The 23,285-nt window shown below is 45.5% G+C and overlaps 1 protein-coding gene across 9 annotated transcripts in view; it reads right to left on the bottom strand.

Annotated features, from left to right (window-relative positions):
• SLC8A1 (solute carrier family 8 member A1) overlaps positions 1 to 23,285 on the bottom strand; it is a 329,095-nt gene that overhangs the window by 21,794 nt on the left and 284,016 nt on the right. For all 9 annotated transcript variants that reach the window (XM_007058961.4, XM_037896398.2, XM_037896397.2 and 6 more), the window contains 2 exons: positions 12,601 to 12,731; positions 9,229 to 9,328 (listed from right to left, as the gene is read on the bottom strand). In XM_007058961.4, coding sequence (XP_007059023.1) covers positions 9,229 to 9,328; positions 12,601 to 12,731 — 231 coding nt within the window. The remainder of the gene's footprint in view (positions 1 to 9,228; positions 9,329 to 12,600; positions 12,732 to 23,285) is intronic.

The following is a 23,285-nucleotide window of genomic DNA, read 5'->3' as shown; positions in this document are numbered from 1 at the left end:
TAATATATTTAATTAATTAATTAATAATGCTGTTGGGATTATTATTTTCCTTCTGGGTTTTGAGCCTTCATGGCGTGCTCAGGTCACAGGTTCAAGTTTGTCTCTGCAATCAAGAGAGCTAGAATATTACTTTTTTTTTTTTTTAAATGAAGGCTGAGATTCTCCCTGTGATCACAGGACTCCAGGGGCTGGGCTTTAAGAAACACATCAAATATTGCCAGAATCATGATTAAAAAAAAATAAAAATCACAAGACCTGGCAACACTGTTAAAATGCTCAATTTCTGCTCCCCACCGCAACTGTAGAAGCCAGTGCAAGATTTTAAGGGGGACTCTCACCCATCTGTGTGTAGGGAGACTGCATGGGGACAGACAACTAAATCTCTCCCCCTCCCCATGTATGCTAACAGGAATAAGCCCCCATCCCCCTGTTAGGTGACACAGAAGAGCCCCTAGGCCTGCCTCCTGGCAGCATTAGGAGGAGAGAGCAGCACAGAGACCCTGGGGCGCAGCCAATGGGAGTGCCCACACATAAGATGGCTGGAGGGGCGCACACTAACAAACAGCCATGCTCCCAAGGTACTGTGTAGGGAAGGTAAAGGAGGAAGCACACACGCCCCACCCCCAAAGTGGGGAAAAACCTCCTTTCAAAGTGCTGCAGCAGCTAAATGTGATGGAATGGGGTGGTGGGAGAAGGGGTGCCTATTTATGGTCAGTATATTTATGTCTGCATCTGTAATTTTCACTCCATGCATCTGAAGAAGTGGGGTTTTTACCCACGAAAGCTTATGCTCAAATAAATCTGTTAGTCTTTAAGGTGCCACCGGACTTGTTGTTTTTGTGGACACAAACTAACACGGCTACCCCCTGATACATTCAGATCTAGGTAGCCTATAATCTGATCCCAAATGCCTCATTTCTGATTATTAAAAAAGTATTAAATCTCCATTAGGATTATCATTCATCATCTCTATCAATCAACTTTTCTGAGTGAATGATGGGTGTATATTCAAATATATAATAGAAATTTGGTCTCTCTCTTTCTACATACAGACACATCCTAAACTATGTCTATTACTGCAATGATAACTGCACACCTGTGGTTGCCTTTGCTATAATATGGGATGTGATAAATAATTTATTTTGGATTAGGTTATTTTGCCTGTAAAATCTTGGGTAGGAGCTGACTTTTACTGTGTTTGTGCAACACAATTGGGCTCTGATCTTGGTTTGGGCCTCTCAGAGCTACTGTAATACACATAATAAAAAACAAAGAGCTTTTGTGAGGATGGAGTTTTAAAAGTGAAGTCATGACCTGAAAGTTGTGTCTCCAGATACAATGAAAGACAATAAAACTTTCTCTTCTAAATGAATCACACATGAAAGCAAACAGCTATCAAGTTCTCCATTTAAGACGTAGGGGAACTTTCTCCCTATAACTATAATCAGGATACCTCAGTTATGTAATGACTAAAAAAAGGGAATCCCCCATAAGAGGGGCTAGAGATATTAATCTGTCACTTCAGTGTTATGTAGTTATTGATATTGAGCCAGCATTTATAAGACAATGTGACCATAACATTCATTACAATCAGAGCTGTTAATAAATATGTTTGAAGTGCCTACTTATCTGAAGGACAGGAAAAAATATCTGTTCACTATTTGTTTTTCTGTTAAACTTTATAATAAAATGTAAGATAGACAGCTTTGCTCAGAATGGAAGGAAATTACTTAACACAACTCAAGGACATTAGATTTTGAACTCCGCAGTAAGTAGCATTGGTTTTTTTGTTTTTTTTTGCGGAGAAGGCAATCTGTACAGATATATGTTTTAAAAGAATACATTTGAAACGTTAGCAGACTTTAAATCATGCATATTAAACGCTCAGATTAAGGGCAAGTTAAATATCAGTTGTGGGCTTCACTTGTTATGACATGTAATTATCACTCTGAAACAGGGGAACACTATTAGTGGGATTTTCAAGAGCACCTACAAAATGGGAGGGGCTGCAGGAGCTCTGAAGGACAGGGTTAGAATTCAAGATGATCTGGACAAACTGAAGAAATGGTCTGAAATAAATAGGATGAAATTCAATAAGGAAAAATGCAAAGTACTCCACTTTGGAAGGAACAATCAATTGCACCAACACAAAATGGGACAAGACTACCCAGGAAGGAGTATTGAAGAAAAAGATCTGGGGGTTATAGTGGATTACAAATTAAATGAGTCAACAATGTAATACTGTTGACAAAAAAAAAAAAAGACCATCACTCTGGGATGTGTTAGCAGGTGTGTTGTAAACAAGACATGAGAAGTAATTCTTCTGCTCTACTCAGCACTGATAAGGCCTCAGCTAGGGCACCACGCTTTGGGAAAGATGTGGACAAACTGTAGAAAGTTCAGAGGAGACAAACAAAAATGATGAAAAAAAATCTAGAATGATCTACAAGGAAAAACTGGGTTTGTTTAGTCTGGAGAAGAGACGACTGAGGGGGGGACATGGGAGTAGCCTTCAAGTACATAAAAGTTTGTTATAAAGAGGAGGGTGATAAATTGTTCTCCTTATCCACTGAGGACAGAGCAAGAAGTAATGGTCTTAAATTGCAGCAAGGTGAGATATTAGGAAAAAAAACATTCCTGTCAGGGTGGTTAACCACTGGAACAAATTACCTAGGAGGGTTGTGGAATCTCCATCATTGGAGGTTTTTAAGAGCAGGTTAGACAGACAAGTGTCAGGGATGGTCTAGAATACTTAGTCCTGCCTCAGTGCAGGGGACAGGACTAGATGACCTATCGGAGTCACTTCCAGCCCTATGTTTCTATGACTGAATAACTTTTGCTCCTGAGTTATGTAGATTCTTTTGAAAATCCCAGTCTATAAACTCAAAATCTTTAGTGGTAGTTACAAGACAAAAAGAGCCGTGACCTACTCTGAACTTCCTTCTAGCTCTAGCAGAGCAGCCAGCATGGATCACCAATGAAATGCCCAAATATCAGAATTAGAGAGATTATAGAATTCTACATCCTATTCCAGGAATTCATTTCCAGTATGCTGTAACATTTCCAAACTACAGCAGTATTCACTACTAAAAAAAAAAAATCTAGCTGTTAACTGCTACACGATAAAATTAAACACAGAAACTTATCAGGTCTACAGAAACTTTATACTGTGACAAAGCTCTGTCCTTGTCTCCGTGGGTCCCACGTTTCCTGCGGGATTTTGCTAGCCTCAGAGGCTCACTGTGTCCGTCCACATGTCTCTAGAGAGAGAAGGGTTAAGGGTCACAGTCTACTGAGCCATTTTCATCATAAGCCAGCAAGGGAGGTGAGGAGAAGCTCTCCTCCCTTGCACAGTCTCTGTTGCCTCCCAGTCTCCATAATTAATCGGGGGGGGGCAGCAAAGGGGGGAGCCCGGGCCCACCCTCTACTCCGGTCTCTAGCCCAGGGACCCTAATAGTATCAGCTATGGTAGCTGACCTTTTAGAAACATGACATGTACAATTCCCTGGCTACTTCCCCCACAGCAGCCCCCACTTCCTCAAGCTCCACTACACCCTTACCTTAGGGCCTCCTTCCTTGTGCCTGATATGGTGTGTACTACTCAGCCTCTCCAACAGCACAACTTCCTCCCACAGCTCCTGACATGCACACCCACCTGACTAACTGGGAGGCTTTTAACTAGTTTCAGCCAGCCTCTGACTGGCTTCAGGTGTCCCAATCAACCTAGCATTCTCCCTGCCTTCTGGAAAGTTCTTAATTGGCCCCAGGTGTCTTAATTGACCTGGAGCAGCTGCCATTTAACTTATCCTGGTACCAGGGATTTGTTTAGCCTGGAGCTAATATATCTATCTCCCACTACTTTTCTATAGCCATCTGGCCTTGCCCTGTCACAATATCTAGAACACCAAACAGATCAATCCTTTCTACTCTATTCCTAGCCATATTCTCCTTCTCTACCAATACATCACACAATGAGAAAACGTATAGAACTCTGACGCAGCTTAGTGTACACTGAAATTGTAGTCCTTTATAAACTTCAGCTTCCTATTTCACACACAGTGTATTAACTCAGCTGTGTGCAACCAGCAGCACATTTCCATTACAGAATGAAGCCAGGGGAGACATGTACCGCAGAGCGGGCAGTATGAAATGCCAGGGCTGTTAATAAATGAATGTGGATTATGTGGCAGACAAGAACTGGGCAGGTGCCGTATTTTGAACTGGCTATATCCCTGGCAGGGATGGCCTTTATGTGCTGTGTTTATAGAGTGTCTAGCACAGTGCGGTCCTGGGCTCCTAGGCACTATAGCTATAATAATGACAATATCCTGTCATAACTCACTCTCTGATTTAAGAGGAATTCCCCTTCTCATTGATCCCAGCAGTCACATATTTTATTATCAATAATATTTTGCAGTACAGAAGTTCCCCAAGCTTGGTTGGGGGTCTATTATGTAGGCACAGAGTAAGAAAGAGGTTGCAAGCTCTTTGGCTCAGAGACTTAATAGACAAAGGGTAAGAAAGGAAACCAGGGTGACAGAACCTTCCCAAAGCAGGCCAGAGGCAGGACTTGCACGCCAGGCTCGTGTTCTAGGCCACAGGGCCATGCTGCCTCAGGCCATACTGTCAGTTCTGATTTCTCTTAGCAACGTCCCCACGCTGTCGTGGCTGCTTGGCGGAATACGCTGTGTTGTGAATCAAGCTTTGCATGGCTGAGTGTGCTGTGGGTACAGGAGCTCACCTAGGCTTGTCACATTTGACTTTTCGGATTGAAGGAGCTTTCTTCTTACAGAGACTAAATAGAAGGCACCACATCTCCTCTGCATTCCTGCTGTCACTCAGGGCTTTATTTATATTATAATAACAATACAAGGTAGTGTTTGGGAAGAAACAGTGGAGACAAATAACAGGGGATCTCACTTGGGCCTGGAATCCAATTAGGAGCTGACACCTCAACTGCTAGAAGAGGGCCTCATCCTCCCTGATTCAACTAACCTCATTATCCCTAGCCTGATTCTTGCTTGCGTATTTATACCTGCCTCTGGAAATTTCCACTACATGCATCCGACAAAGTGGGTATTCACCCACAAAAGCTTATGCTCTGTTAGTCTATAAGGTGCCACAGGACTCTTTGCTGCTTTTACAGATCCAGACTAACACGGCTACCCCTCCAATACTTGAGCTGAGTACTGTTGTTCAAATGACAAGGACACTTTAAAACAAGGCTCTCATCTTCCACCCAGGCACACACCCCTGGACGAGACAGCTGCCCACAGCAGACTCAGTATATAGGTAGCACTACAATTTCTTCCAAGTTGTCTCCTCTGGGTGAAGCGACGCTGGCAAAGCAGGCTGGGGGTTAGTGCCGCTCCCCTGGTTCTCCCAGATGGCCCAGCTCCACCAGCAATGCACAACAGCTCACCAGCGCAGCAGGCTGCCAGTCCCAGCTTCTCAGCTGAGGCCTCCCAGCTGCATGCGGCTTGCCCTGGTATCACAGTTATCCGCAGCAGGCACATCAAGAGCTCGCCTCTCATTCACTCCCTGGCCTGCCTCTGCTGAGTCCCAGGAATCCACCTAGCCAGGGTTTTCTTTACAGCATTTTCTGAGACCGAATGCGAGAGGCTTGATCCTTCCACGGAGTCAGTGCTCAGCGCTTTCTGTGGTTTGTTTGGGAGCATGATTCCCCAGCAGTCAGCTCTCAGCACTGCATGGCCCCACACTGAACTTCTGACTTATCACTATTCTGAACCGTGACAACAGTGGCCCTGCAGTTAGGTGCCAGCATGGGACTTGGGAGACCTGGGCTCACTTCCCTGCTGTGCCACAGACTTCCTGTGTGAACTTGGGCAAATCACTTACAATGGGGATAACAGCACAGGGGTGGGGCGAGGGTAGATACATTAGAGACGTGAGGTTCTCAGACTCTGTGATGATGGGGACCTGTGAAAGGGAATGCTAACAACCTGCGCTGCCGAGAGTGGTCGGGCAGGGCTGTGGCAGGTTGCCTTCTGCCCAGGCATTCCCCGTCTTACTGTCATTCTGCCCTGCAGTGGTCTGGCCTTCCAGTGACTCAGCCCTCTGGCCAGGTCACATGTTCAAGCCCACCCCTTCCGGGGTATGTCTAAAGAGGCCAGTAATGGGCAAGTCCTTAGGATTAAGTGAGGGAATCAGGGCTTCCCTTGGGGTCTGGGTCTCGTGCTCCAGAGCATTGTATCTTCCCCAACAAGGGGCAGAGTTCTGTGGTTGTCCCTCTTTAGGGGTGGGTAAGAGAGCCCAGGGTCCCCCTCCACTGGGCTCCAATCCAGGGCCCAACAGAAGGCAGCTAAATCCTGCACCCTGGGGTACTAGGTGGTTGCCTCCCTGCATCACTCCCTACCAGTCCCCTCTCTTCCCACAGGGTAAAGTAAAGAACTAAACACCCAAATAAAGTCTCTGACCTTCAGAGAGTCCCAGGTCCCATCTCTGGAGGCTGGGCAGGTCTCAGGCTGCAAGAGCTCCCAGGGTACCCTTCCCAGGAGCTTAGCATGCAGGTCAGCTCACTTCCACATCGGCCTCCCACTGAGCTACTCTGCTCCCCTTTTTAAGTACCTCCTCCAGCCAGTGCATGCATTGCTGGTGGGGTGGGGAGGGGGGGCACCTGGGCCCAGAGTAGCTTTTTACCCAGCCCTTTCTACTGTGGGGTATGTAACCTCTTCATAGGCCACAGAGGCACCCAAGATAGACTTAGCTCTCCACCTTGACTGTGTTTTGTTCTCTCTCTTTTACCACCTCTCTCCCACTCTCAGCACTGCCATTAAATCTATCAGGAGCATGGGCGGTGACCAGATTTTTTGCCGCCCCAAGAAAAAAATTTGCTGCCCCAAGCTCCGAGAGCGCAAGTGCCCAAGCAAAAAAAAAAAAAAAAAAGGGGGGGGGGGTGGCCAGATGCCGCCCCCGGAACCGTGCTGCCCCCCAGCACGGGCCTGCTTTGCTGGTGCCTAGAGCCGGCCCTGGCAGGGACACTCCCAAGCCTGTTCAATGGATGCTCACTGGGCTAGGGAGCGGATACTCCCTTTGGTCCCCTATGTGGTAAGGAACAGGCCATTCCAAAATGTCACCGATTCCATAACCAGCTATCCGGTATTGCAGCACATTACACACCCAGTGCACCATTGGGTGGCTGCCATTCTTGTGGCAGGAGATGTTCGAGACCAATGACAATAATTAGGTTTTGGATAAGGATGACTAAGTCAAAATTATTTTCTAAGGTACCGAGTTATCCATAGCCTCATTATCGTAATATCTGAGCACCTCACAATTCTGCATGTATTGATTTTTTCTACACCCCTGGGAAGTAGGGAGCGCTCTTATCCCCATTTTATTGGAGGGGGAATTGAGGCACCCAATTCCCATTGACTTTCAGTGGGGAACTGGACACCTCTCTGCCTCCTAAGTGACTTGTTCAAGATTGCAGAAGAGGTCCCTGACACAGTGGGGAACTGAACTCCATTCTTGCATGTCTCCAGCAAGTACCCAACCCTTGGACCATCCTTCCTCTCCGGGGTTCCTTTTTCTATCTTCCATTTTATCAAGTAACAGACCTTTCAGTGCAAACTGTTAGAACTGTCGTGGTATTTCAGTACAAGGTGAAATAAGGAATTCTTTAAGGAAATTATTCATATCCTTTGTCAGATTTAACCACATAACTTCCAGGGACATAGGGAAGGCAATCAACATCAGGCTTGCTAGATGGATGGGGAAGAGCTATATCTTGGGTCACAGCTAAGCTATCCACAAAACCAAAGCCGTGTGAAAAGAAAGATCAGCTGCAGACTGCAAAGGAAAATCCTCTCAGGTGTAGTGAATAAAGTCGGTTGCATGGTATCTTCAACTTAGGTACAGTGAATGAAAGCACTGAGATATATGCCTTTCATGTTTTAATCTTTAATTGACAAAATCCACAAGGGAGTAAACAGAACATCTGATTGTCAGTAGCCTTATTGGCAGCCCGTCAACTCAGCAGCATGTAGTGCAGACCTAAGTTAAGAAGGAGGAAGCTAGCGCAATGTCTTCCTTCAAATGTCTCACTGCTTTCCCGTTTTGTGGAGGAAGGAAACTATGCTATGTAGACCTGAAGAAGGGACATGTGATGTGCACACACCAGCAATACCAAATGATTTCTAAGCACTGAGCAGACAGAGGTGAGATCTGCTCCTCACAAATGAAACATGCCTTTTTGTTTAATCAACCAGTTATGTAATGTCTCCAAATAGAGTCTAGTTAAAATTAATGAAGCTGTTCCTCTCAGAGCAGTCCATGAAGGTGCAAAGTCCAATGCACCAGGCAGACTGCTAACAAGAAAGGAGATCATTATTTACTCTGAATGCCTGCCTGGGAAAATTTCTGACACTCATTTTGTCTTTGTGCTTGGCTACTCTTGGAAGGGACATTGGAAAGCGACAGAAGATAATGCACTGTGTTATGATTTATCACCCTCTTATTTCCATGGTCAGCTGATTGTGGAGTTATTCTTTTAGCTTGTCATGTCTGGAATTGCAGGAACGTGGCCTATAGCAATTGTCATGATGCACACAGGAGACTCCAGCACAGTGCATGAGAACATGGGGGGGAGGAGGAGCAGCTATAGCAGCCCACAGCAGGACCAAGCTGCCCCATCCTGTCAGCCACAACTGATCAGAAACAGACCCACAAACCATGATCCCAAGCCCATTCATAGGGTGAGACTGTGACTTGGTCTCCGTCCCCAGGCAAGAGAGTAAAGGGACGTAGGTATCCCCCACCCCTTACACCTCTGTGTGCACTACCCAGACCCGGGTCTGCACATGGAGCAGTAAGAGGCCACTGTGCACCCACCAGAGCAGGTTGGGGTCAGGCGGGAGGAGACGGACACACAGGGGGATGGAACTGAATGGAGCCTTGACTCTAGTGTTGACTTGTGGCCTGAACAGCAGAGTCAGTGTTGGATTGGAGAGGGCCAATAATTTACTGCAGTTATGGGCCAACAGCAAATTACCACCTCTATCCCTGCTGTGGCACAAGAGGGGGCAGGTAAGAATTGTGGCTCAGAGGGCTGTCTGTGTCACAAGTGTCCTGACATATGTACACAGATACTGTGAATAACTTTGTTATCTGTTTTGCTTCAGCAGTAATCTGCTGCCACAGACACAGTACAACTGAGACAAGAAAGTAGCTTATCATAATTCATTCCATGTAGAAACAGGAACTTACCAGCGCTGACTGTGATAGCTTCAATAAACTGTTCTCTCCAACTGTTAGTTCCAACCACAAGGGCTAGGTTTGTCTTCTTAATGAGCTTATCCACAGTATTCTGCAGATGGAGACAAGTATAAAAGAATTAAGTGCAATGCTGGCTCAGAACCTAAGATCATGGGCAGAAATCAAAAGCCTTGTGGATTTACATTGTACAGTTATGGATACGATATTCCACTTAGAACAAGAGCATGAGCAGCAGAAGTGACAATACGTATGCACACAAAATCCCATATTGCATTAAAAAGGTCTGTTTGCTAATCTGCATACCTTCTAATCAGAACTAAAAATCAGTGGTCTCTCCACACTCTTCAGCAGAAGTTTAATGGCAGATGCTGTAGAGAGGACTCCTGTCTTGCTAATGCTTCTTTTGTTACAAAACAGATCAAGGAATTTTGATCTGTATATTTGGAAGCACTGTAAATAATTCAAAGTGAATGAAGTATATTTTTGGGTATCCACTCCTGCTTTTTTACAGCATTTGTATGCTTGCTAAATCAGAAACTTCGGTCACTAATGCAGAATCAACATTAATGCTGTAAATGGCTGGCAGAAAATTCTCACTGGAAGTTAATCCAAGCACTCTTCACTGTGTTCTAATGTAACAGGGTGTGGCAAGGCACCTCTCCCACCACATCAGGATTTCTCCCTTGGGGGGCAGGGGGCCAATAAGAGGGGCTGGAGGAAATCACTCCCACTCCAGAGGGTTTACATGCTGGACTTTGGTTTATTTACAGGATTTACCAGTGGGTCTCAGGCTAGGCCTGAATAGTTTCCTTAAGCAAAAACACAGAAGAAATACATCTCCTTGCCCCTAGCAGAGCATCGACTTACTGTGATGACATCTGGTAACTAGTCCTTCCCTGAACAGATGCAAACTCACTGCTTTCCCTGTAGGGAGGTAACCAGCTCTTCACCTAGGCCACACTTTTTCTCCCTGCTGAAACTTTTCTTTCTTTCTTCTCTCTCTCTCTCCTCCCACTCTCACACCAGAACAGGGTTTTTAAAGGTGTGTGTGTGGAGGGGCTTAATTGACTCAGGTGTGTCTAATTAACCTCTGGTAACCTCTTTTCAGTTCATCGGGAAAGGGGCCTGCACATTCCGCCTACCGCCACACTCTTCTAGCTGTCAGCTCTGTCACAAGCGGTCACAATGGGCAGCCGAGAGCGCTAGAATGCACGTAGGAGAGACTCTACTGCTTACATGAAACAGTGTGGCTGGTTTATTTTTTATTACCTTTAAAAAAGGGGATTAAATTGTCAGGCTTAGGCCACGATCCTGCACAGGCTTAATTTTACACATTCAGATAAATGAGACCACTCACATGCACAAAGCTAAGCATGTGCGTAGTGTATACAGCATCAGGATTCATGTGCATGATTGTATGCAGGACTGCGGCCACAGTCTCTTTTCTTAAACAGTATTTTATTTTAGTTTGGGCATTTTAAACCCAGCTAAGGATTTGGCTTGCCATATTGTTCTGTTCTGTAATAAGTATCTATAGTCTATAACCAACAGAGAAATTATGGAGTTGCATTCCTTATTTCCTTTGCTGTTGCTCCCAGAACACTGGGAGAATCAAGGCTACTTTGCCACTTGTGATTAACTGATCGTTGCTGGTGTGCTGTAATTTTTTCATGCCAGTTTTCATTAGCACATGTACTCTGGAAATCTCTCTTGCGCTGCTGCTCCATCTATTTTACTGCTACTGGATTTCCTGCTTTTCAACTTTTGAGATGCTTCTCAAACAAACACTTTGTCTGACACAATTAACACTCCCGGGTTTTCTAAACAGTTAAGTTACAGGCAACTGTAGCAACAACTGGACAAATCAACATTCGACTAACTTAGCTGATGCACAGAAAGTTCTATCATGTATCATAGCAAGTACAGCACTTGTGGTTATTTCTTTTGGTAAACACGAATCATGCGGATCCGGGAGCTGTCTGTATAAGTCTGTGAAAGAGACACCAGGCAGTTATTCAAACCCCAAATTCAGCTTGTATGACAATATTTTCAAGGAAGGTCAATGATAATACAGTCTTATGGTGCTGGCAACCAACATGCAACAGCCTTGTGCTAGTGCATCACAGGCTCAAACCTGTATGGTGTGGAGCTCTCAGCCCCTCCAATCCAGCTGAGCAATGAAGCACACAAGTACTCCCTTTGACTTCAATGGGGCTTCAGTGATTTATAGCACCCGAGGACCTGGTCCTGACGGTGACGCTGAGCAGGCTAGTTTTGCTGCCCAAGCCTAGTGAAATGCTAGAAATAAACCCACACCATTGCTGTTGCCAAGTCCACGGTCTTGCTGTTGCCGTGACATCACAGCTGGCTGTTGAGAGGGGACAGTATATACCACCAGCTGTGCCTTATTCAGCTACTTGTGCTCCCTTTGGGAGCTGGGGGCAGAAACTCTCGCTGCTCCAGAAGCTCCTGATGATGCCTTGAGATGCTCTTATGGGGCCTCTCCCACTGAGGACATAAAGGCCATTAGTGGATTTGATTTTGAAGCATAAAGGCTGTAAATTCAGGAGAACATGAACACATCCTGCCCCTGATGAATTTTTCTGAAGAGCATTGTCTCTCATTATATCTCTACCACATGAAAACTGGGCTCCCAACTCCTTCTGTTCCAATCATCCCCATCCCAACACACCTCTTTATGGTGCCAATTAAGTAGTCTGTCCCAATTCAGCAAAGCACTTACGTATTAGCTTCAGAGTAGTAACCGTGTTAGTCTGTATCAGCAAAAACAACGAGGAGTACATGTGGCACCTTACAGACTGATAAATTTATTTGGGCATAAGCTTTCGTGGGCTAAAACCTACTTCATCAGATGCATGGAGTGGAAAATACAGTAGGAAGATATATATAGCAGTACATGAAAAGATGGGAGATGCAACTGCTATATGTATTTTCCACTCCATGCATCTGATGAAGTGGGTTTAGCCCACGAAAGTTTATGCCAAATAAATTTGTCAGTCTATAAGGTGCCACAAGAACTCCTCATTGTTTTTACATATTAGCTTGAATCCCATTGAAGTCACTGGAACTTAAACATGTGCTTGAGTTCTTTGCTGAACAGGGATGGATTGAAGCATGTGTGTCAATGCTTTGGCTGAATCCAGGCTTCAAGCGCTCAATATACTTGCTTTGCAAGGATGATACCTTCCTGTGCATAGCATGTGCTTGCCAGATGTGTGCTTACTGGGCATGTAAAAAAGATGGAGCCCCTAGTTTAGCAATCTAATAAAATGCAATTAGAGATGCTAATGTGAATTCAGGGCTTCCATGCCCTGGGTGGAGTGACGCAGACAATTGCTGTACCTTGAACTCATAGGATTCTTCAATAATGACTTCTAGTTTGGTATGTTCTCCCAGTACTGGGCGTCCCATTTCTGCAATGCGGCGCTCTTCCTCCTCTTTGCTCGTCAGCGGCTGTTTCTCTTCATTCTCTTCTGTAACAAAACAGCCCATTTTTGAGCAACACACAATCTTTCACTTTCTGGCACTGGCTTCTATTAGGTGAATCTCTCTCTAAATGAAAATTTTCTCTGGAGCTAAGACACAAGTGACAGATAGTTGCTGGAGTAAGGTAGAGGACATTATGCCTGCGCTGAAAGGTTTTCTGTTGCAGATGGCCAAAGCGTTAGCAAATGAGATCACTAGCTCATAACTCTTCTGAATTTCAAATCCCTTCCACCCCCACTCAGCTCCTCTTGAATTCAGCCTGGACTATAGGAGAACATTCACAATCTCAGTGATGGATTCTCCTCTGGAGTGCCATGGTGCCAACTTTCAGGGCAATTAATCTAAGCTGGGATTTTCAAAAAGGCCTCTGTATTGGCCTCTCTCTGCCCCCCCCTGAAGCCAACAGTGAAATATCCCTTGACTTTGATGGGAGTTGGATCAAGCCAGTGCTGAGCGCTTTTGAAAATCAGACCTCTGCATGCAAATCAGGCCATCCAGCCCATATGGAAGGGCCCATCCACCTCAGCCACTCTGCCTATATGTGACTAATGGGGAACTGAATGCATAGTAAAAGGTACACTGAATGAGGCAGGGTCCTGTGGCAAAAAAATAGCACGTACTCATGTATTTAAAGACTGTATCATAATGAACACACACAGGGACAGGGTGTGTGTGTGTCACTTAAGGTTACACAAACCTTACTTCTGGCATTACCTAACTTTTGAGTGCTTGATTTTGCACCCTAAACATTTGAATAATGGAGTATTGTGTAGGTAGTGTTACACGCAAAATAATGTCAGCCAGTTTTTCATTGCAGTTAGTTACATCACTGTAAATCTGGAGTAACTCTGATGTCACTAGAGTGACACCTGATAGACTCCAGAATCACTGAGTTTGGAATCTGACTCTTCTAGCCTGCGGTATGCTAAAGGACATAGTACAATGAAAGATAGCTCTTCAGTCACTGTACAATCATGACACAACACTTGTGACAAGGACTGTGCAGCGCCCACATAAGGAACAGGGGCTCTGTATGTCTGTGAGCTCATTATTACTGGTGCATAACGAAGGACTCGGAGCAAAGGCTCTAATATTTTGAGTGCTTTGCTGACATTTTTTGCAGCAAGTCATAAAATTGGTGAGGCAGATTTTAATCAAGTCTGCAGCAAGTAGCTTGAAGTCTTCACCACTGCCTTGTGATATGTGTGTTCTGCGTGCTTGTCCAAACAACTAGCAATAGGTAAATGAACCTTGGAAAGGTTTATTTCGGTTAAGCATCCAAAAGTTCAGGTGTGTATCTGAACCTCAGCCAAACTGCTGTACCGATAAACACACACTCCCACGAGGCCTGTGTTGTATTATCCACATGACTCCTTCTAAGAATATAAGAACGGCCATACTGTGTCAGACTAGCAGTCCATCTAGCCCAGTATCCTGTCTTCTGACAGTGACCAGTGCCAGATGCTTCAGAGGGAATGAACAGAACAGGGCAATTTTGAGTCATCCATCCTCTGTCATCCAGTTCCACCTTATCAGTTAGAGGTTTAGGGTCACCCGGTGCATGGAGTTGAAGTCCCAGACCATCTTGACTAATAGCCATTGATGGACCTAGGAATCAATTCTGAAGCACTGAGAGGAGAGGAAAGTGATCAGGAACAGTCAGCATGGATTCACCAAGGGCAAGTCATGCCTGACTAATCTAATTGCCTTCTGTGACGAGATAACTGGCTCTGTGGATGAGGGGAAAGCAGTTGACGTGTTGTTCCTTGACTTTAGCAAAGCTTTTGACACTGTCTCCCACAGTATTCTTGCCAGCAAGTTAAAGAAGTATGCGCTGGACGAATGGACTATAAGGTGGATAGAAAGCTGGCTAGATTGTCGGGCTCAAGGAGTAGTGATCAATGGCTCCATGTCTAGTTAGCAGCTGATATCAAGCGGAGTGCCCCAAGGGTCGGTCCTGGGGCCGGTTTTGTTCAATATCTTCATAAATGATCTGGAGAATGGTATGAATTGCACCCTCAGCAAGTTTGCAGATGACACTAAACTGGGAGGAGTGGTAGATACGCTGGAGGGTAGGGATAGGATACAGAGGGACCTAGACAAATTGGAGGACTGGGCCAAAAGAAATCTGATGAGGTTCAACAAGGACAAGTGCAGAGTCCTGCACTTAGGACGGAAGAATCCCATGCACTGCTACAGACTAGGGACCGAATGGCTCGGCAGCAGTTCTGCGGAAAAGAACCTAGGGGTTACAGTGGACGAGAAGCTGGATATGAGTCAACAGTGTGCCCTTGTTGCCAAGAAGGCCAATGGCATTTTGGGATGTATAAGTAGGGGCATAGCCAGCAGATTGAGGGACGTGATCGTTCCCCTCTATTCGACATTGGTGAGGCCTCATCTGGAGTACTGTGTCCAGTTTTGGGCCCCACACAACAAGAAGGATGTGGAAAAATTGGAAAGAGTCCAGTGGAGGGCAACAAAAATGATTAGGGGACTGGAACACATGACTTATGAGAAGAGGCTGAGGGAACTGGGGATGTTTAGTCTACGGAAGAGAAGAATGAGGGGGGATTTGATAGCTGCTTTCAACTACCTGAAAGGGGGTTCCAAAGAGGATGGCTCTAGATTGTTCTCAGTGGTAGCAGATGACAGAACGAGGAGTAATGGTCTCAAGTTGCAGTGGGGGAGGTTTAGGTTGAATATTAGGAAAAAGTTTTTCACTAGGAGGGTGGTGAAACACTGGGATGCGTTACCTAGGGAGGTGGTGGAATCTCCTTCCTTAGAAGTTTTTAAGGTCAGGCTTGAGAAAGCCCTGGCTGGGATGATTTAATTGGGGATCGGTCCTGCTTTGAGCAGGGGGTTGGACTAGATGACCTCCTGAGGTCCCTTCCAACCCTGATATTCTATGATTCTATGATTTTACAGACCTCTGTCATATCCCCCGTCATCTCTTTTCTCAGCTAAACAGTCATAGTCTTTTTAAAAATCTCTCCACATATGGAAGCTGCCCCATACCTCTAATTTTAGTTGCCCTTCTCTGTACTTTTTCCTATTCTAATATCTCTTTTGTGAGATGAGGCAACCAGAACTGCATGCAGTATTCAAGGTGTTGGTGTACCATGGATTTATATAGTAGTGTTATGATCTTTTCTGTATTATCTACCCCTCTCCTTACATTGTTAGCTTTTTTGGCTGCCTCTGCTCATTGAGCAGATGTTTCAGAGAACTATCCAGAATGACTCCAAGATCTCTTTGATGAGAAAAATAGAGAATAACTATTATTCAGCAAATGCTGTTCATTATTTTGTTTACATGGGATTTCCTGTTGCCCTGGATCTAAGCTGGCATTGTGTTTCACTAAAGTTAGGCTCTGGGATGTTGCATCATCAGGTAATAACACTGCATCATGATGCGATGGCATTGTCTTCTGACTTCACTGCCTATATGATGACGAAGTGCCAAGACATTACATCACAAACTCACAACATCACAAAACAACATGTTTGCCCTATAAGACAAACAGCAAAATATGGCTGTTTTTTTTAAACTTGGAGCCATTGCAGGAAGGAGAGTTCTGTCTTTCCTCAATTGCTCTGTCTTCTGGGCTGTACCCTGGAAATCAACGGGAATTTTGGACAGGTGGCTTTTTCTCAGTGTGACAGACTCATGCAGAGTGAGAGGCAGCACATATGCAGCGAGAATGCTAGCCAGCCCACATGGTAGCTTCAGGAATATGGCAATGCAATAAAACTCCAGGGATTCCTTGAGGATGCCAGCAGCATTTGACACCTTGTCAGAACTTCTGTATTAGATTATCGTTAACACACACAGCCCTGTAACTTAATTATCTGCATGTCCAAAGCAATGAATAGAAAAACTGCAAACACTGAAGCTGCGTCTGCACTAGAGAATTCTGCTGTTGCTGCACCTGATATATTGCTCATGTCCACACTACAGCTGGTCAGATGACTGATTTTTTTGGTTTGCTGGCTGTTCCAGAGAACTGAAAAAAAAAAAAAATTGGTTTTGCTCAACCTAATGCCATAAATTCCGAACAATTTTGGCAAATTGAAAAAGTCGACAAAACATTTTTGTTTCAAGTGGAAAGAAATGTTTTGTTTGGTCTGAAACAAAATGTTTCATTTTGTTTCTAGGCATTTTAAAAATAAAATAAAAGGACATGAAGGGTTAGATTAACAAAATGGCCAGCGGAGGTACCGCCCTTCCCCCCCCCCCCCTTATAAACTTTAGCTCTCCCTTGTGTGGAGAAGTAATTTGAACTTGGCTCTCCCACATTGCTGGACAATGCTGTAACCACCAGGTTATGGATATTCTGGGACAGGTCTCACTGCAGCATTAGGTCTTGTCTACACTTAAAAACGTTACTGGCACAGCTACGTTAGTTAGGAGTATGACCCCCTGCCCCTAACCACTATGGCCGTGCATATGCCCTAGTGTAGACACAGTTATACAGGCAAAGAAGTCGAATGGCTGGTATCATCTATTTTGTTTAGGGCAGTGGTATAAGTTCGAGCAGCAGCAGCAACTTTTGTTTATATAAGTTGTGTCAATACTAGCAGGGTATGCTGGTCTAGCTATGCTGACAAATGCTTTCTAGTGCAGATTTACACAGAATATAAGAACGACCACACTGGGTCAGATCAAAGGTCCATCTAGTCCAGTATCCTGTCTTCTGACAGTGGCCAATGTCAAGTGCCCCAGAGGGAATGAATAGAACAGGTCAATTATCGAGTGATCCATCCCCTGTCACCCATTCCCAGCTTCTGGCAAACAGAGGCTAGATTAAACACAGACCAGATTAAATACAGAGATAGGTACAGTACAGCACTTATCCCAAAATGGTTTGCACTTCCCACGTCCCCCTCATCAGGGAGCTGTGCTGGGCCCGGTGACCCATGATATGCTGGTACTGCCTTGCTTGGAGGGAGAGCGGTGTGTGGACATGCTGAACAGATACACGCTTGCTGAGATGTCTAGTGTGGTCCCAGTGCATTGTTACACGTCACAGCAGCTCCCATGAACAATAGCAATTTGTAACAATGCAGTTCTCTACCACAGATGAGGCTATAGCAGCCTCCCCCCCACTTGTGAATTTCATGCAAGTTCATTCTTGAGGCACTCTGAAGAGGTAGCTGGCTTTTCTTCTTATTTCAGCTTCCCCAGTCTGACTTGCCTTAATGTGTGGGGGTCACACACCTTAACTGCTGCTTGGCAACAAATCGAGCACCTGGTTGGCTTGATGCGTTCAAACTGTAAGAGTGGCTACAACCTCCCCCTGAGCAGTCTTCACGGAGGGCTGCAAGGGAAGGAGACCAAAGCCCTGAGGTAAGTGGGGAAGTGGGATACCGGGAGGAAGCACGAGCAGGAGCGCGCGAGAGGGCAGAAGTCTGTTTACCCTTCCTCACAATACAAAATCCAGGGGGTCACTCAATCAAAGTGACCATGAGATGGTTGAGTTCAGGATCCTGACACAGGGACGAAAGGAGAGCTGCAGAATACGGACCCTGGACTTCAGAAAAGCAGACTTTGACTCCCTCAGGGAACTGATGGGCAGGATCCCCTGGGAGAATAACATGAGTGGGAAAGGAGATCAGGAGAGCTGGCTGTATTTTAAAGAATCCTTATTGAGGTTACAGGGACAAACCATCCCGATGTGTCGAAAGAATAGTAAATATGGCAGGCGACCAGCTTGGCTTAACAGTGAAATCCTTGCTGATCTTAAACACAAAAAAGAAGCTTACAAGAAGTGGAAGATTGGACAAATGACCAGGGAAGAGTATAAAAATATTGCTCGGGCATGCAGGAGTGAAACCAGGAAGGCCAAATCACACCTGGAGTTGCAGCTAGCAAGAGACGTTAAGAGTAACAAGAAGGGTTTCTTCAGGTATGTTAACAACAAGAAGAAAGTCAAGGAAAGTGTGGGTCCCTTACTGAATGAGGGAGGCAATCTCGTGACAGAGGATGTGGAAAAAGCTAAAGTACTCAATACTTTTTTTGCCTCTGTCTTCACGAACAAGGTCAGCTCCCAGACTACTGCACTGGGCAGCACAGCATGGGGAGGAGGTGACCAGCCCCCTGTGGAGAAAGAAATGGTTCGGGACTATTTAGAAAAGCTGGACAAGCACAAGTCCATGGGGCCGGATGCGCTGCATCGAGAGTGCTAAAGGAGTTGGTGGATGTGATTGCAGAGCCATTGGCCATTATCTTTGAAAACTCATGGCGATCGGGGGAAGTCCTGGACGACTGGAAAAAGGCTAATGTAGTGCCCATCTTTAAAAAAGGGAAGAAGGAGGATCCTGGGAACTACAGGCCAGTCAGCCTCACCTCAGTCCCTGGAAAAATCATGGAGCAGGTCCTCAAGGAATCAATTCTGAAGCACTTAGAGGAGAGGAAAGTGATCAGGAACGGTCAGCATGGATTCACCAAGGGCAAGTCATGCCTGACTAATCTAATTGCCTTCTATGACGAGATAACTGGCTCTGTGGATGAGGGGAAAGCGGTGGACGTGTTGTTCCTTGACTTTAGCCAAGCTTTTGACACGGTCTCCCACAGTATTCTTGCCAGCAAGTGAAAGACGTATGGGCTGGATGAATGGACTATAAGGTGGATAGAAAGTTGGCTAGATTGTCGGGCTCAAGGAGTAGTGATCAATGGCTCCATGTCTAGTTGGCAGCCAGTATCAAGCGGAGTGCCCCAAGGGTCGGTCCTGGGGCCGGTTTTGTTCAATATCTTCATTAATGATCTGGAGGATGGTGTGGATTGCACCCTCAGCAAGTTTGCAGATGACACTAAACTGGGAGGAGTGGTAGATACGCTGAAGGGTAGGGATAGGATAGACAAATTAGAGGATTGGGCCAAGAGAAATCTGATGAGGTTCAACAAGGACAAGTGCAGAGTCCTGCACTTAGGACGGAAGAATCCCATGCACCGCTACAGACTAGGGACCGAATGGCTCGGCAGCAGTTCTGCAGAAAAGGACCTAGGGGTTACAGTGGACGAGAAGCTGGATATGAGTCAACAGTGTGCCCTTGTTGCCAAGAAGGCCAATGGCATTTTGGGATGTATATGTAGGGGCATTGCCAGCAGATCGAGGGACATGATCATTCCCCTCTATTCGACATTGGTGAGGCCTCATCTGGAGTACTGTGTCCAGTTTTGGGCCCCACACTACAAGAAGGATGTGGAAAAAATTGGAAAGAGTCCAGCAGAGGGCAACAAAAATGATTAGGGGATTGGAACACATGACTTACGAGGAGAGGCTGAGGGAACTGGGATTGTTTAGTCTGCGGAAGAGAAGAATGAGGGGGGATCTGATAGCTGCTTTCAACTACCTGAAAGAGGGTTCCAAAGAGGATGGATCTAGACTGTTCTCAGTGGTAGCTGATGATAGAACAAGGAGTAAATGGTCTCAAGTTGCAGTGGGGGAGGTTTAGATTGGATATTAGGAAACACTATTTCACTAGGAGGGTGGTGAAACACTGGAATGCGTTACCTAGGGAGGTGGTGGAATCTCCTTCCTTAGATATTTTTAAGATCAGGCTTGACAAAGCCCTGGCTGGGATGATTTGGTTGGGGATTGGTCCTGCTTTGAGCAGGGGGTTGGACTAGATGACCTCCTGAGGTCCCTTGCAAACTTGATATTCTATGTTTCTATGAAGGGACGGGTGAATGCGCCAAAACCAAACTGGAAGAACAAGTCTCTGTGGATAGTTCTCCGGAAACTTCTGCTTAATGCACAGCAGTGCACAAAAATGCTAATAATGCTAGGAACTATTAGGAACGGGATAGAAGATAAGACAGAACATATCATAGTGCCACTATATAAACCCATGGTGCACCCACCTCTTGAATACTGTGTGCAGTTCTGGTTGACTCATTTCAGAAAGGATATAATGGAACTGGAAAAGGGTTCAGAGAAGGGCAACAAAGATGATCAAGGGTATGGAAGAGTTTCGATACAAAGAGAGATTAAAAAGATTAGAGCTGTTCAATTTAGAAAAGAGATTAAGGTGGGGATATGAGAGAGGTCTATAAAATCATGAGTGGTGTGGAAAAAGTGAACAGAGAAGTCTGTTTACCCTTCCTCACAATACAAAATCCAGGGGGTCACTCAATCAAATTAATAGGCAGCAGGTTTAATACAAACAAAAGGAAGTACTTTTTACACAATGCACAATTAACCTGTGGAACTCAATGCCAAAGGATGTCGTGAAGGCCAAAAGTATAACAGGGTTCAAAAAAGAACTAGATAAATTCATGGAGGAGAGGTCTATCGATGGCTATTAGCCACAATGGTCAGGGATGCCACCCCATGCTCAGCGTGACACTAAAACTCTAACTACCAAAAACTGGGAGTGGAAGACAGAAGTGGATCCCTCCAACTGTCCTGTTCTGTATACTCCTCATGAAGCTCTGGGACTGGTTGCTGTCAGAAACAGGATATTGGGCTAGATGGACCATTGGTCAGACCCACTGTGGCAGTTCTTATGTTCTTAACAACTCCTCTCTGCATGTATTCATAGAATCATAAAAATGAAGGGCTGGAAAGGACCTCAAGAGGTCATCTAGACCATGCCCCCCATGCTGACGCAGGGCCAGGTAAACCTAGACTGTCCTTGACAGGTGTTTGTCTAACCTGCTCTTAAAAACCTCCAGTGGTTTTAATTGCCAGTAACATGTTACCACATGAAAATGCTACAAGCAAGACAAAAGCAGCAGAGTGTGGCTGGAACCCTGAACTTCAGCATTGTTGGATGGGAAGGATTTAGTTTTAAACCCTACGAGTGTCAGGTTTAATAGTTTGGCAAAAAAAAACCCCTGGATCTGGAACATTTCAGAGCCGATTCTTTGGCTGGTATAAATCAGCAAAACTTCACTGACTTCAGTGGAGATTGTCTATGCAACTTCAGTGGTGCTACACCAACTTACACCACCTGGCCCTGAGTGGACTTTCACCTGATAAACACCAACCCTCAGCATTTTCAATTTGCTTTTAGAAGCAGGAGGCTCTTTGGAAGAGGGTCAGCTGCCTTTTGTCTTTTAAATTCGCTACTAAGACACCCAAGCAGGTTTCAGAAACTATTCATCCTGCCCCTTAATTCTGAGATGCCACCTGTCTCCTTGTGGTCTTAGCTCCTCCCTGTCCCCAGGAGCTGCTCCATGTCAGTTTACCTTGCAGCTAAGCGCTGGCACACACAGCTGTTTATGCGGCTGTTGTCAAGGCCAACCTATTAGCCCACTTTAAATTAAACCCTTATTTCCAACCTCCACGGTACTTCTTGCCTTTGTTATGATTCTTTGTGTGTATTGCACTAACACCCCCAGACCCCAGCTGAGATCAGGGCCCTGTTATGCTGAAAGCTGAATGTATACATAGAAATGCCTTCTGTCTCCAAGTGCTTGCAATACAAACGGACAAATAGAAACAGAGGCACAGAGAGGAGACGTGACTTGCTCAAGGTCACCCTGCAGCCTGCTCACTGCCAGTCCCATGCCCTACCCCCTGGACCAGACTGTCACTCAAATAACCAGCCTTTAGGAAAAATATTCACAGCTATGGGTAACGTTCAGGGCTGCATATTTACTTCCATCTTTTTCTGTCCTCACAGAACAGATACTCCTCCCCCACCCACATCAAGAACCTCACCACTACAAACCAGAATCTTCACAGTTCTGAAATGGGGATCAAACAACCCATGCTTTTAATTATTGTGGTTTAAATTCTTGCAGATTCAAAGTGGATAATTATTAATTGAAAAGCCCTTGTCAGATTTTCATGATGCTCCAGAACACTGCTATGTGCTGGAGGGTTTGTGGTTTGGTGCATTTTAATCTGCTTCAGTTTCCTGTCCCTTCACCATCATTGTGGCTGACATCTCAAGGTTTACAATAATGGCACTCACCTGGAACAAGCCAATCTAACACACAGGCTGCTTCAGGGTTCCTTCTCAGTTTATAATGGTTTTAACTGGAACACCTGTTTGTACGGATGCCTCACCACTGTGCCAATCAATTACAGATGGGGTAGGGAGTGCATGGAGGGATGGGGTTTGAGGAGAGGGTCTTTGCTCCACCCTCAGCATAACGAATACAATTCAGACATCTCATGCATTTAATTTAGGCCTGCTCTGCCCAATGCAATTAGCTTAGATCTGGCTGAATCATGCAGTCAGTAGAGCTGCAGGAACCTCTTCCCAATGCAATTACTTTAGGCCCGGCTGCTCCCCTAATGCAGTTACTGTAGGTCCAGCCTTCCCTCAGTGCTGCAGCAGCTCAGGACCCCAGCTCCTCTCACTGTCTCCCCTTCAAGGAGAAGGAGAGGACTCTGTGGAGGAGCCCAGCTACCTAGGAGCCATGTTATTTCCCAGCACAGGAGGGGGCATAGCAGGGAGAAGGCTGGGCCAGGCCCCTTTTCACTGGAGGAGATGTGGGGCAGGAGGAGTGAATCCTCCCAGCCTGCTCTCTACCTCCTCCCTCCCCCACCTAAAACTACCCTTGATCCTGGGGCTTTGCTCCCTCAT

The sequence above is a fragment of the Chelonia mydas genome, chromosome 3, assembly GCF_015237465.2.
Source record: "Chelonia mydas isolate rCheMyd1 chromosome 3, rCheMyd1.pri.v2, whole genome shotgun sequence".
NCBI classification, from domain to species: Eukaryota; Metazoa; Chordata; order Testudines; family Cheloniidae; genus Chelonia; species Chelonia mydas.
Note: the sequence above shows the minus strand (reverse complement) of the source record. Positions and strands in the feature narration are given on the sequence as shown.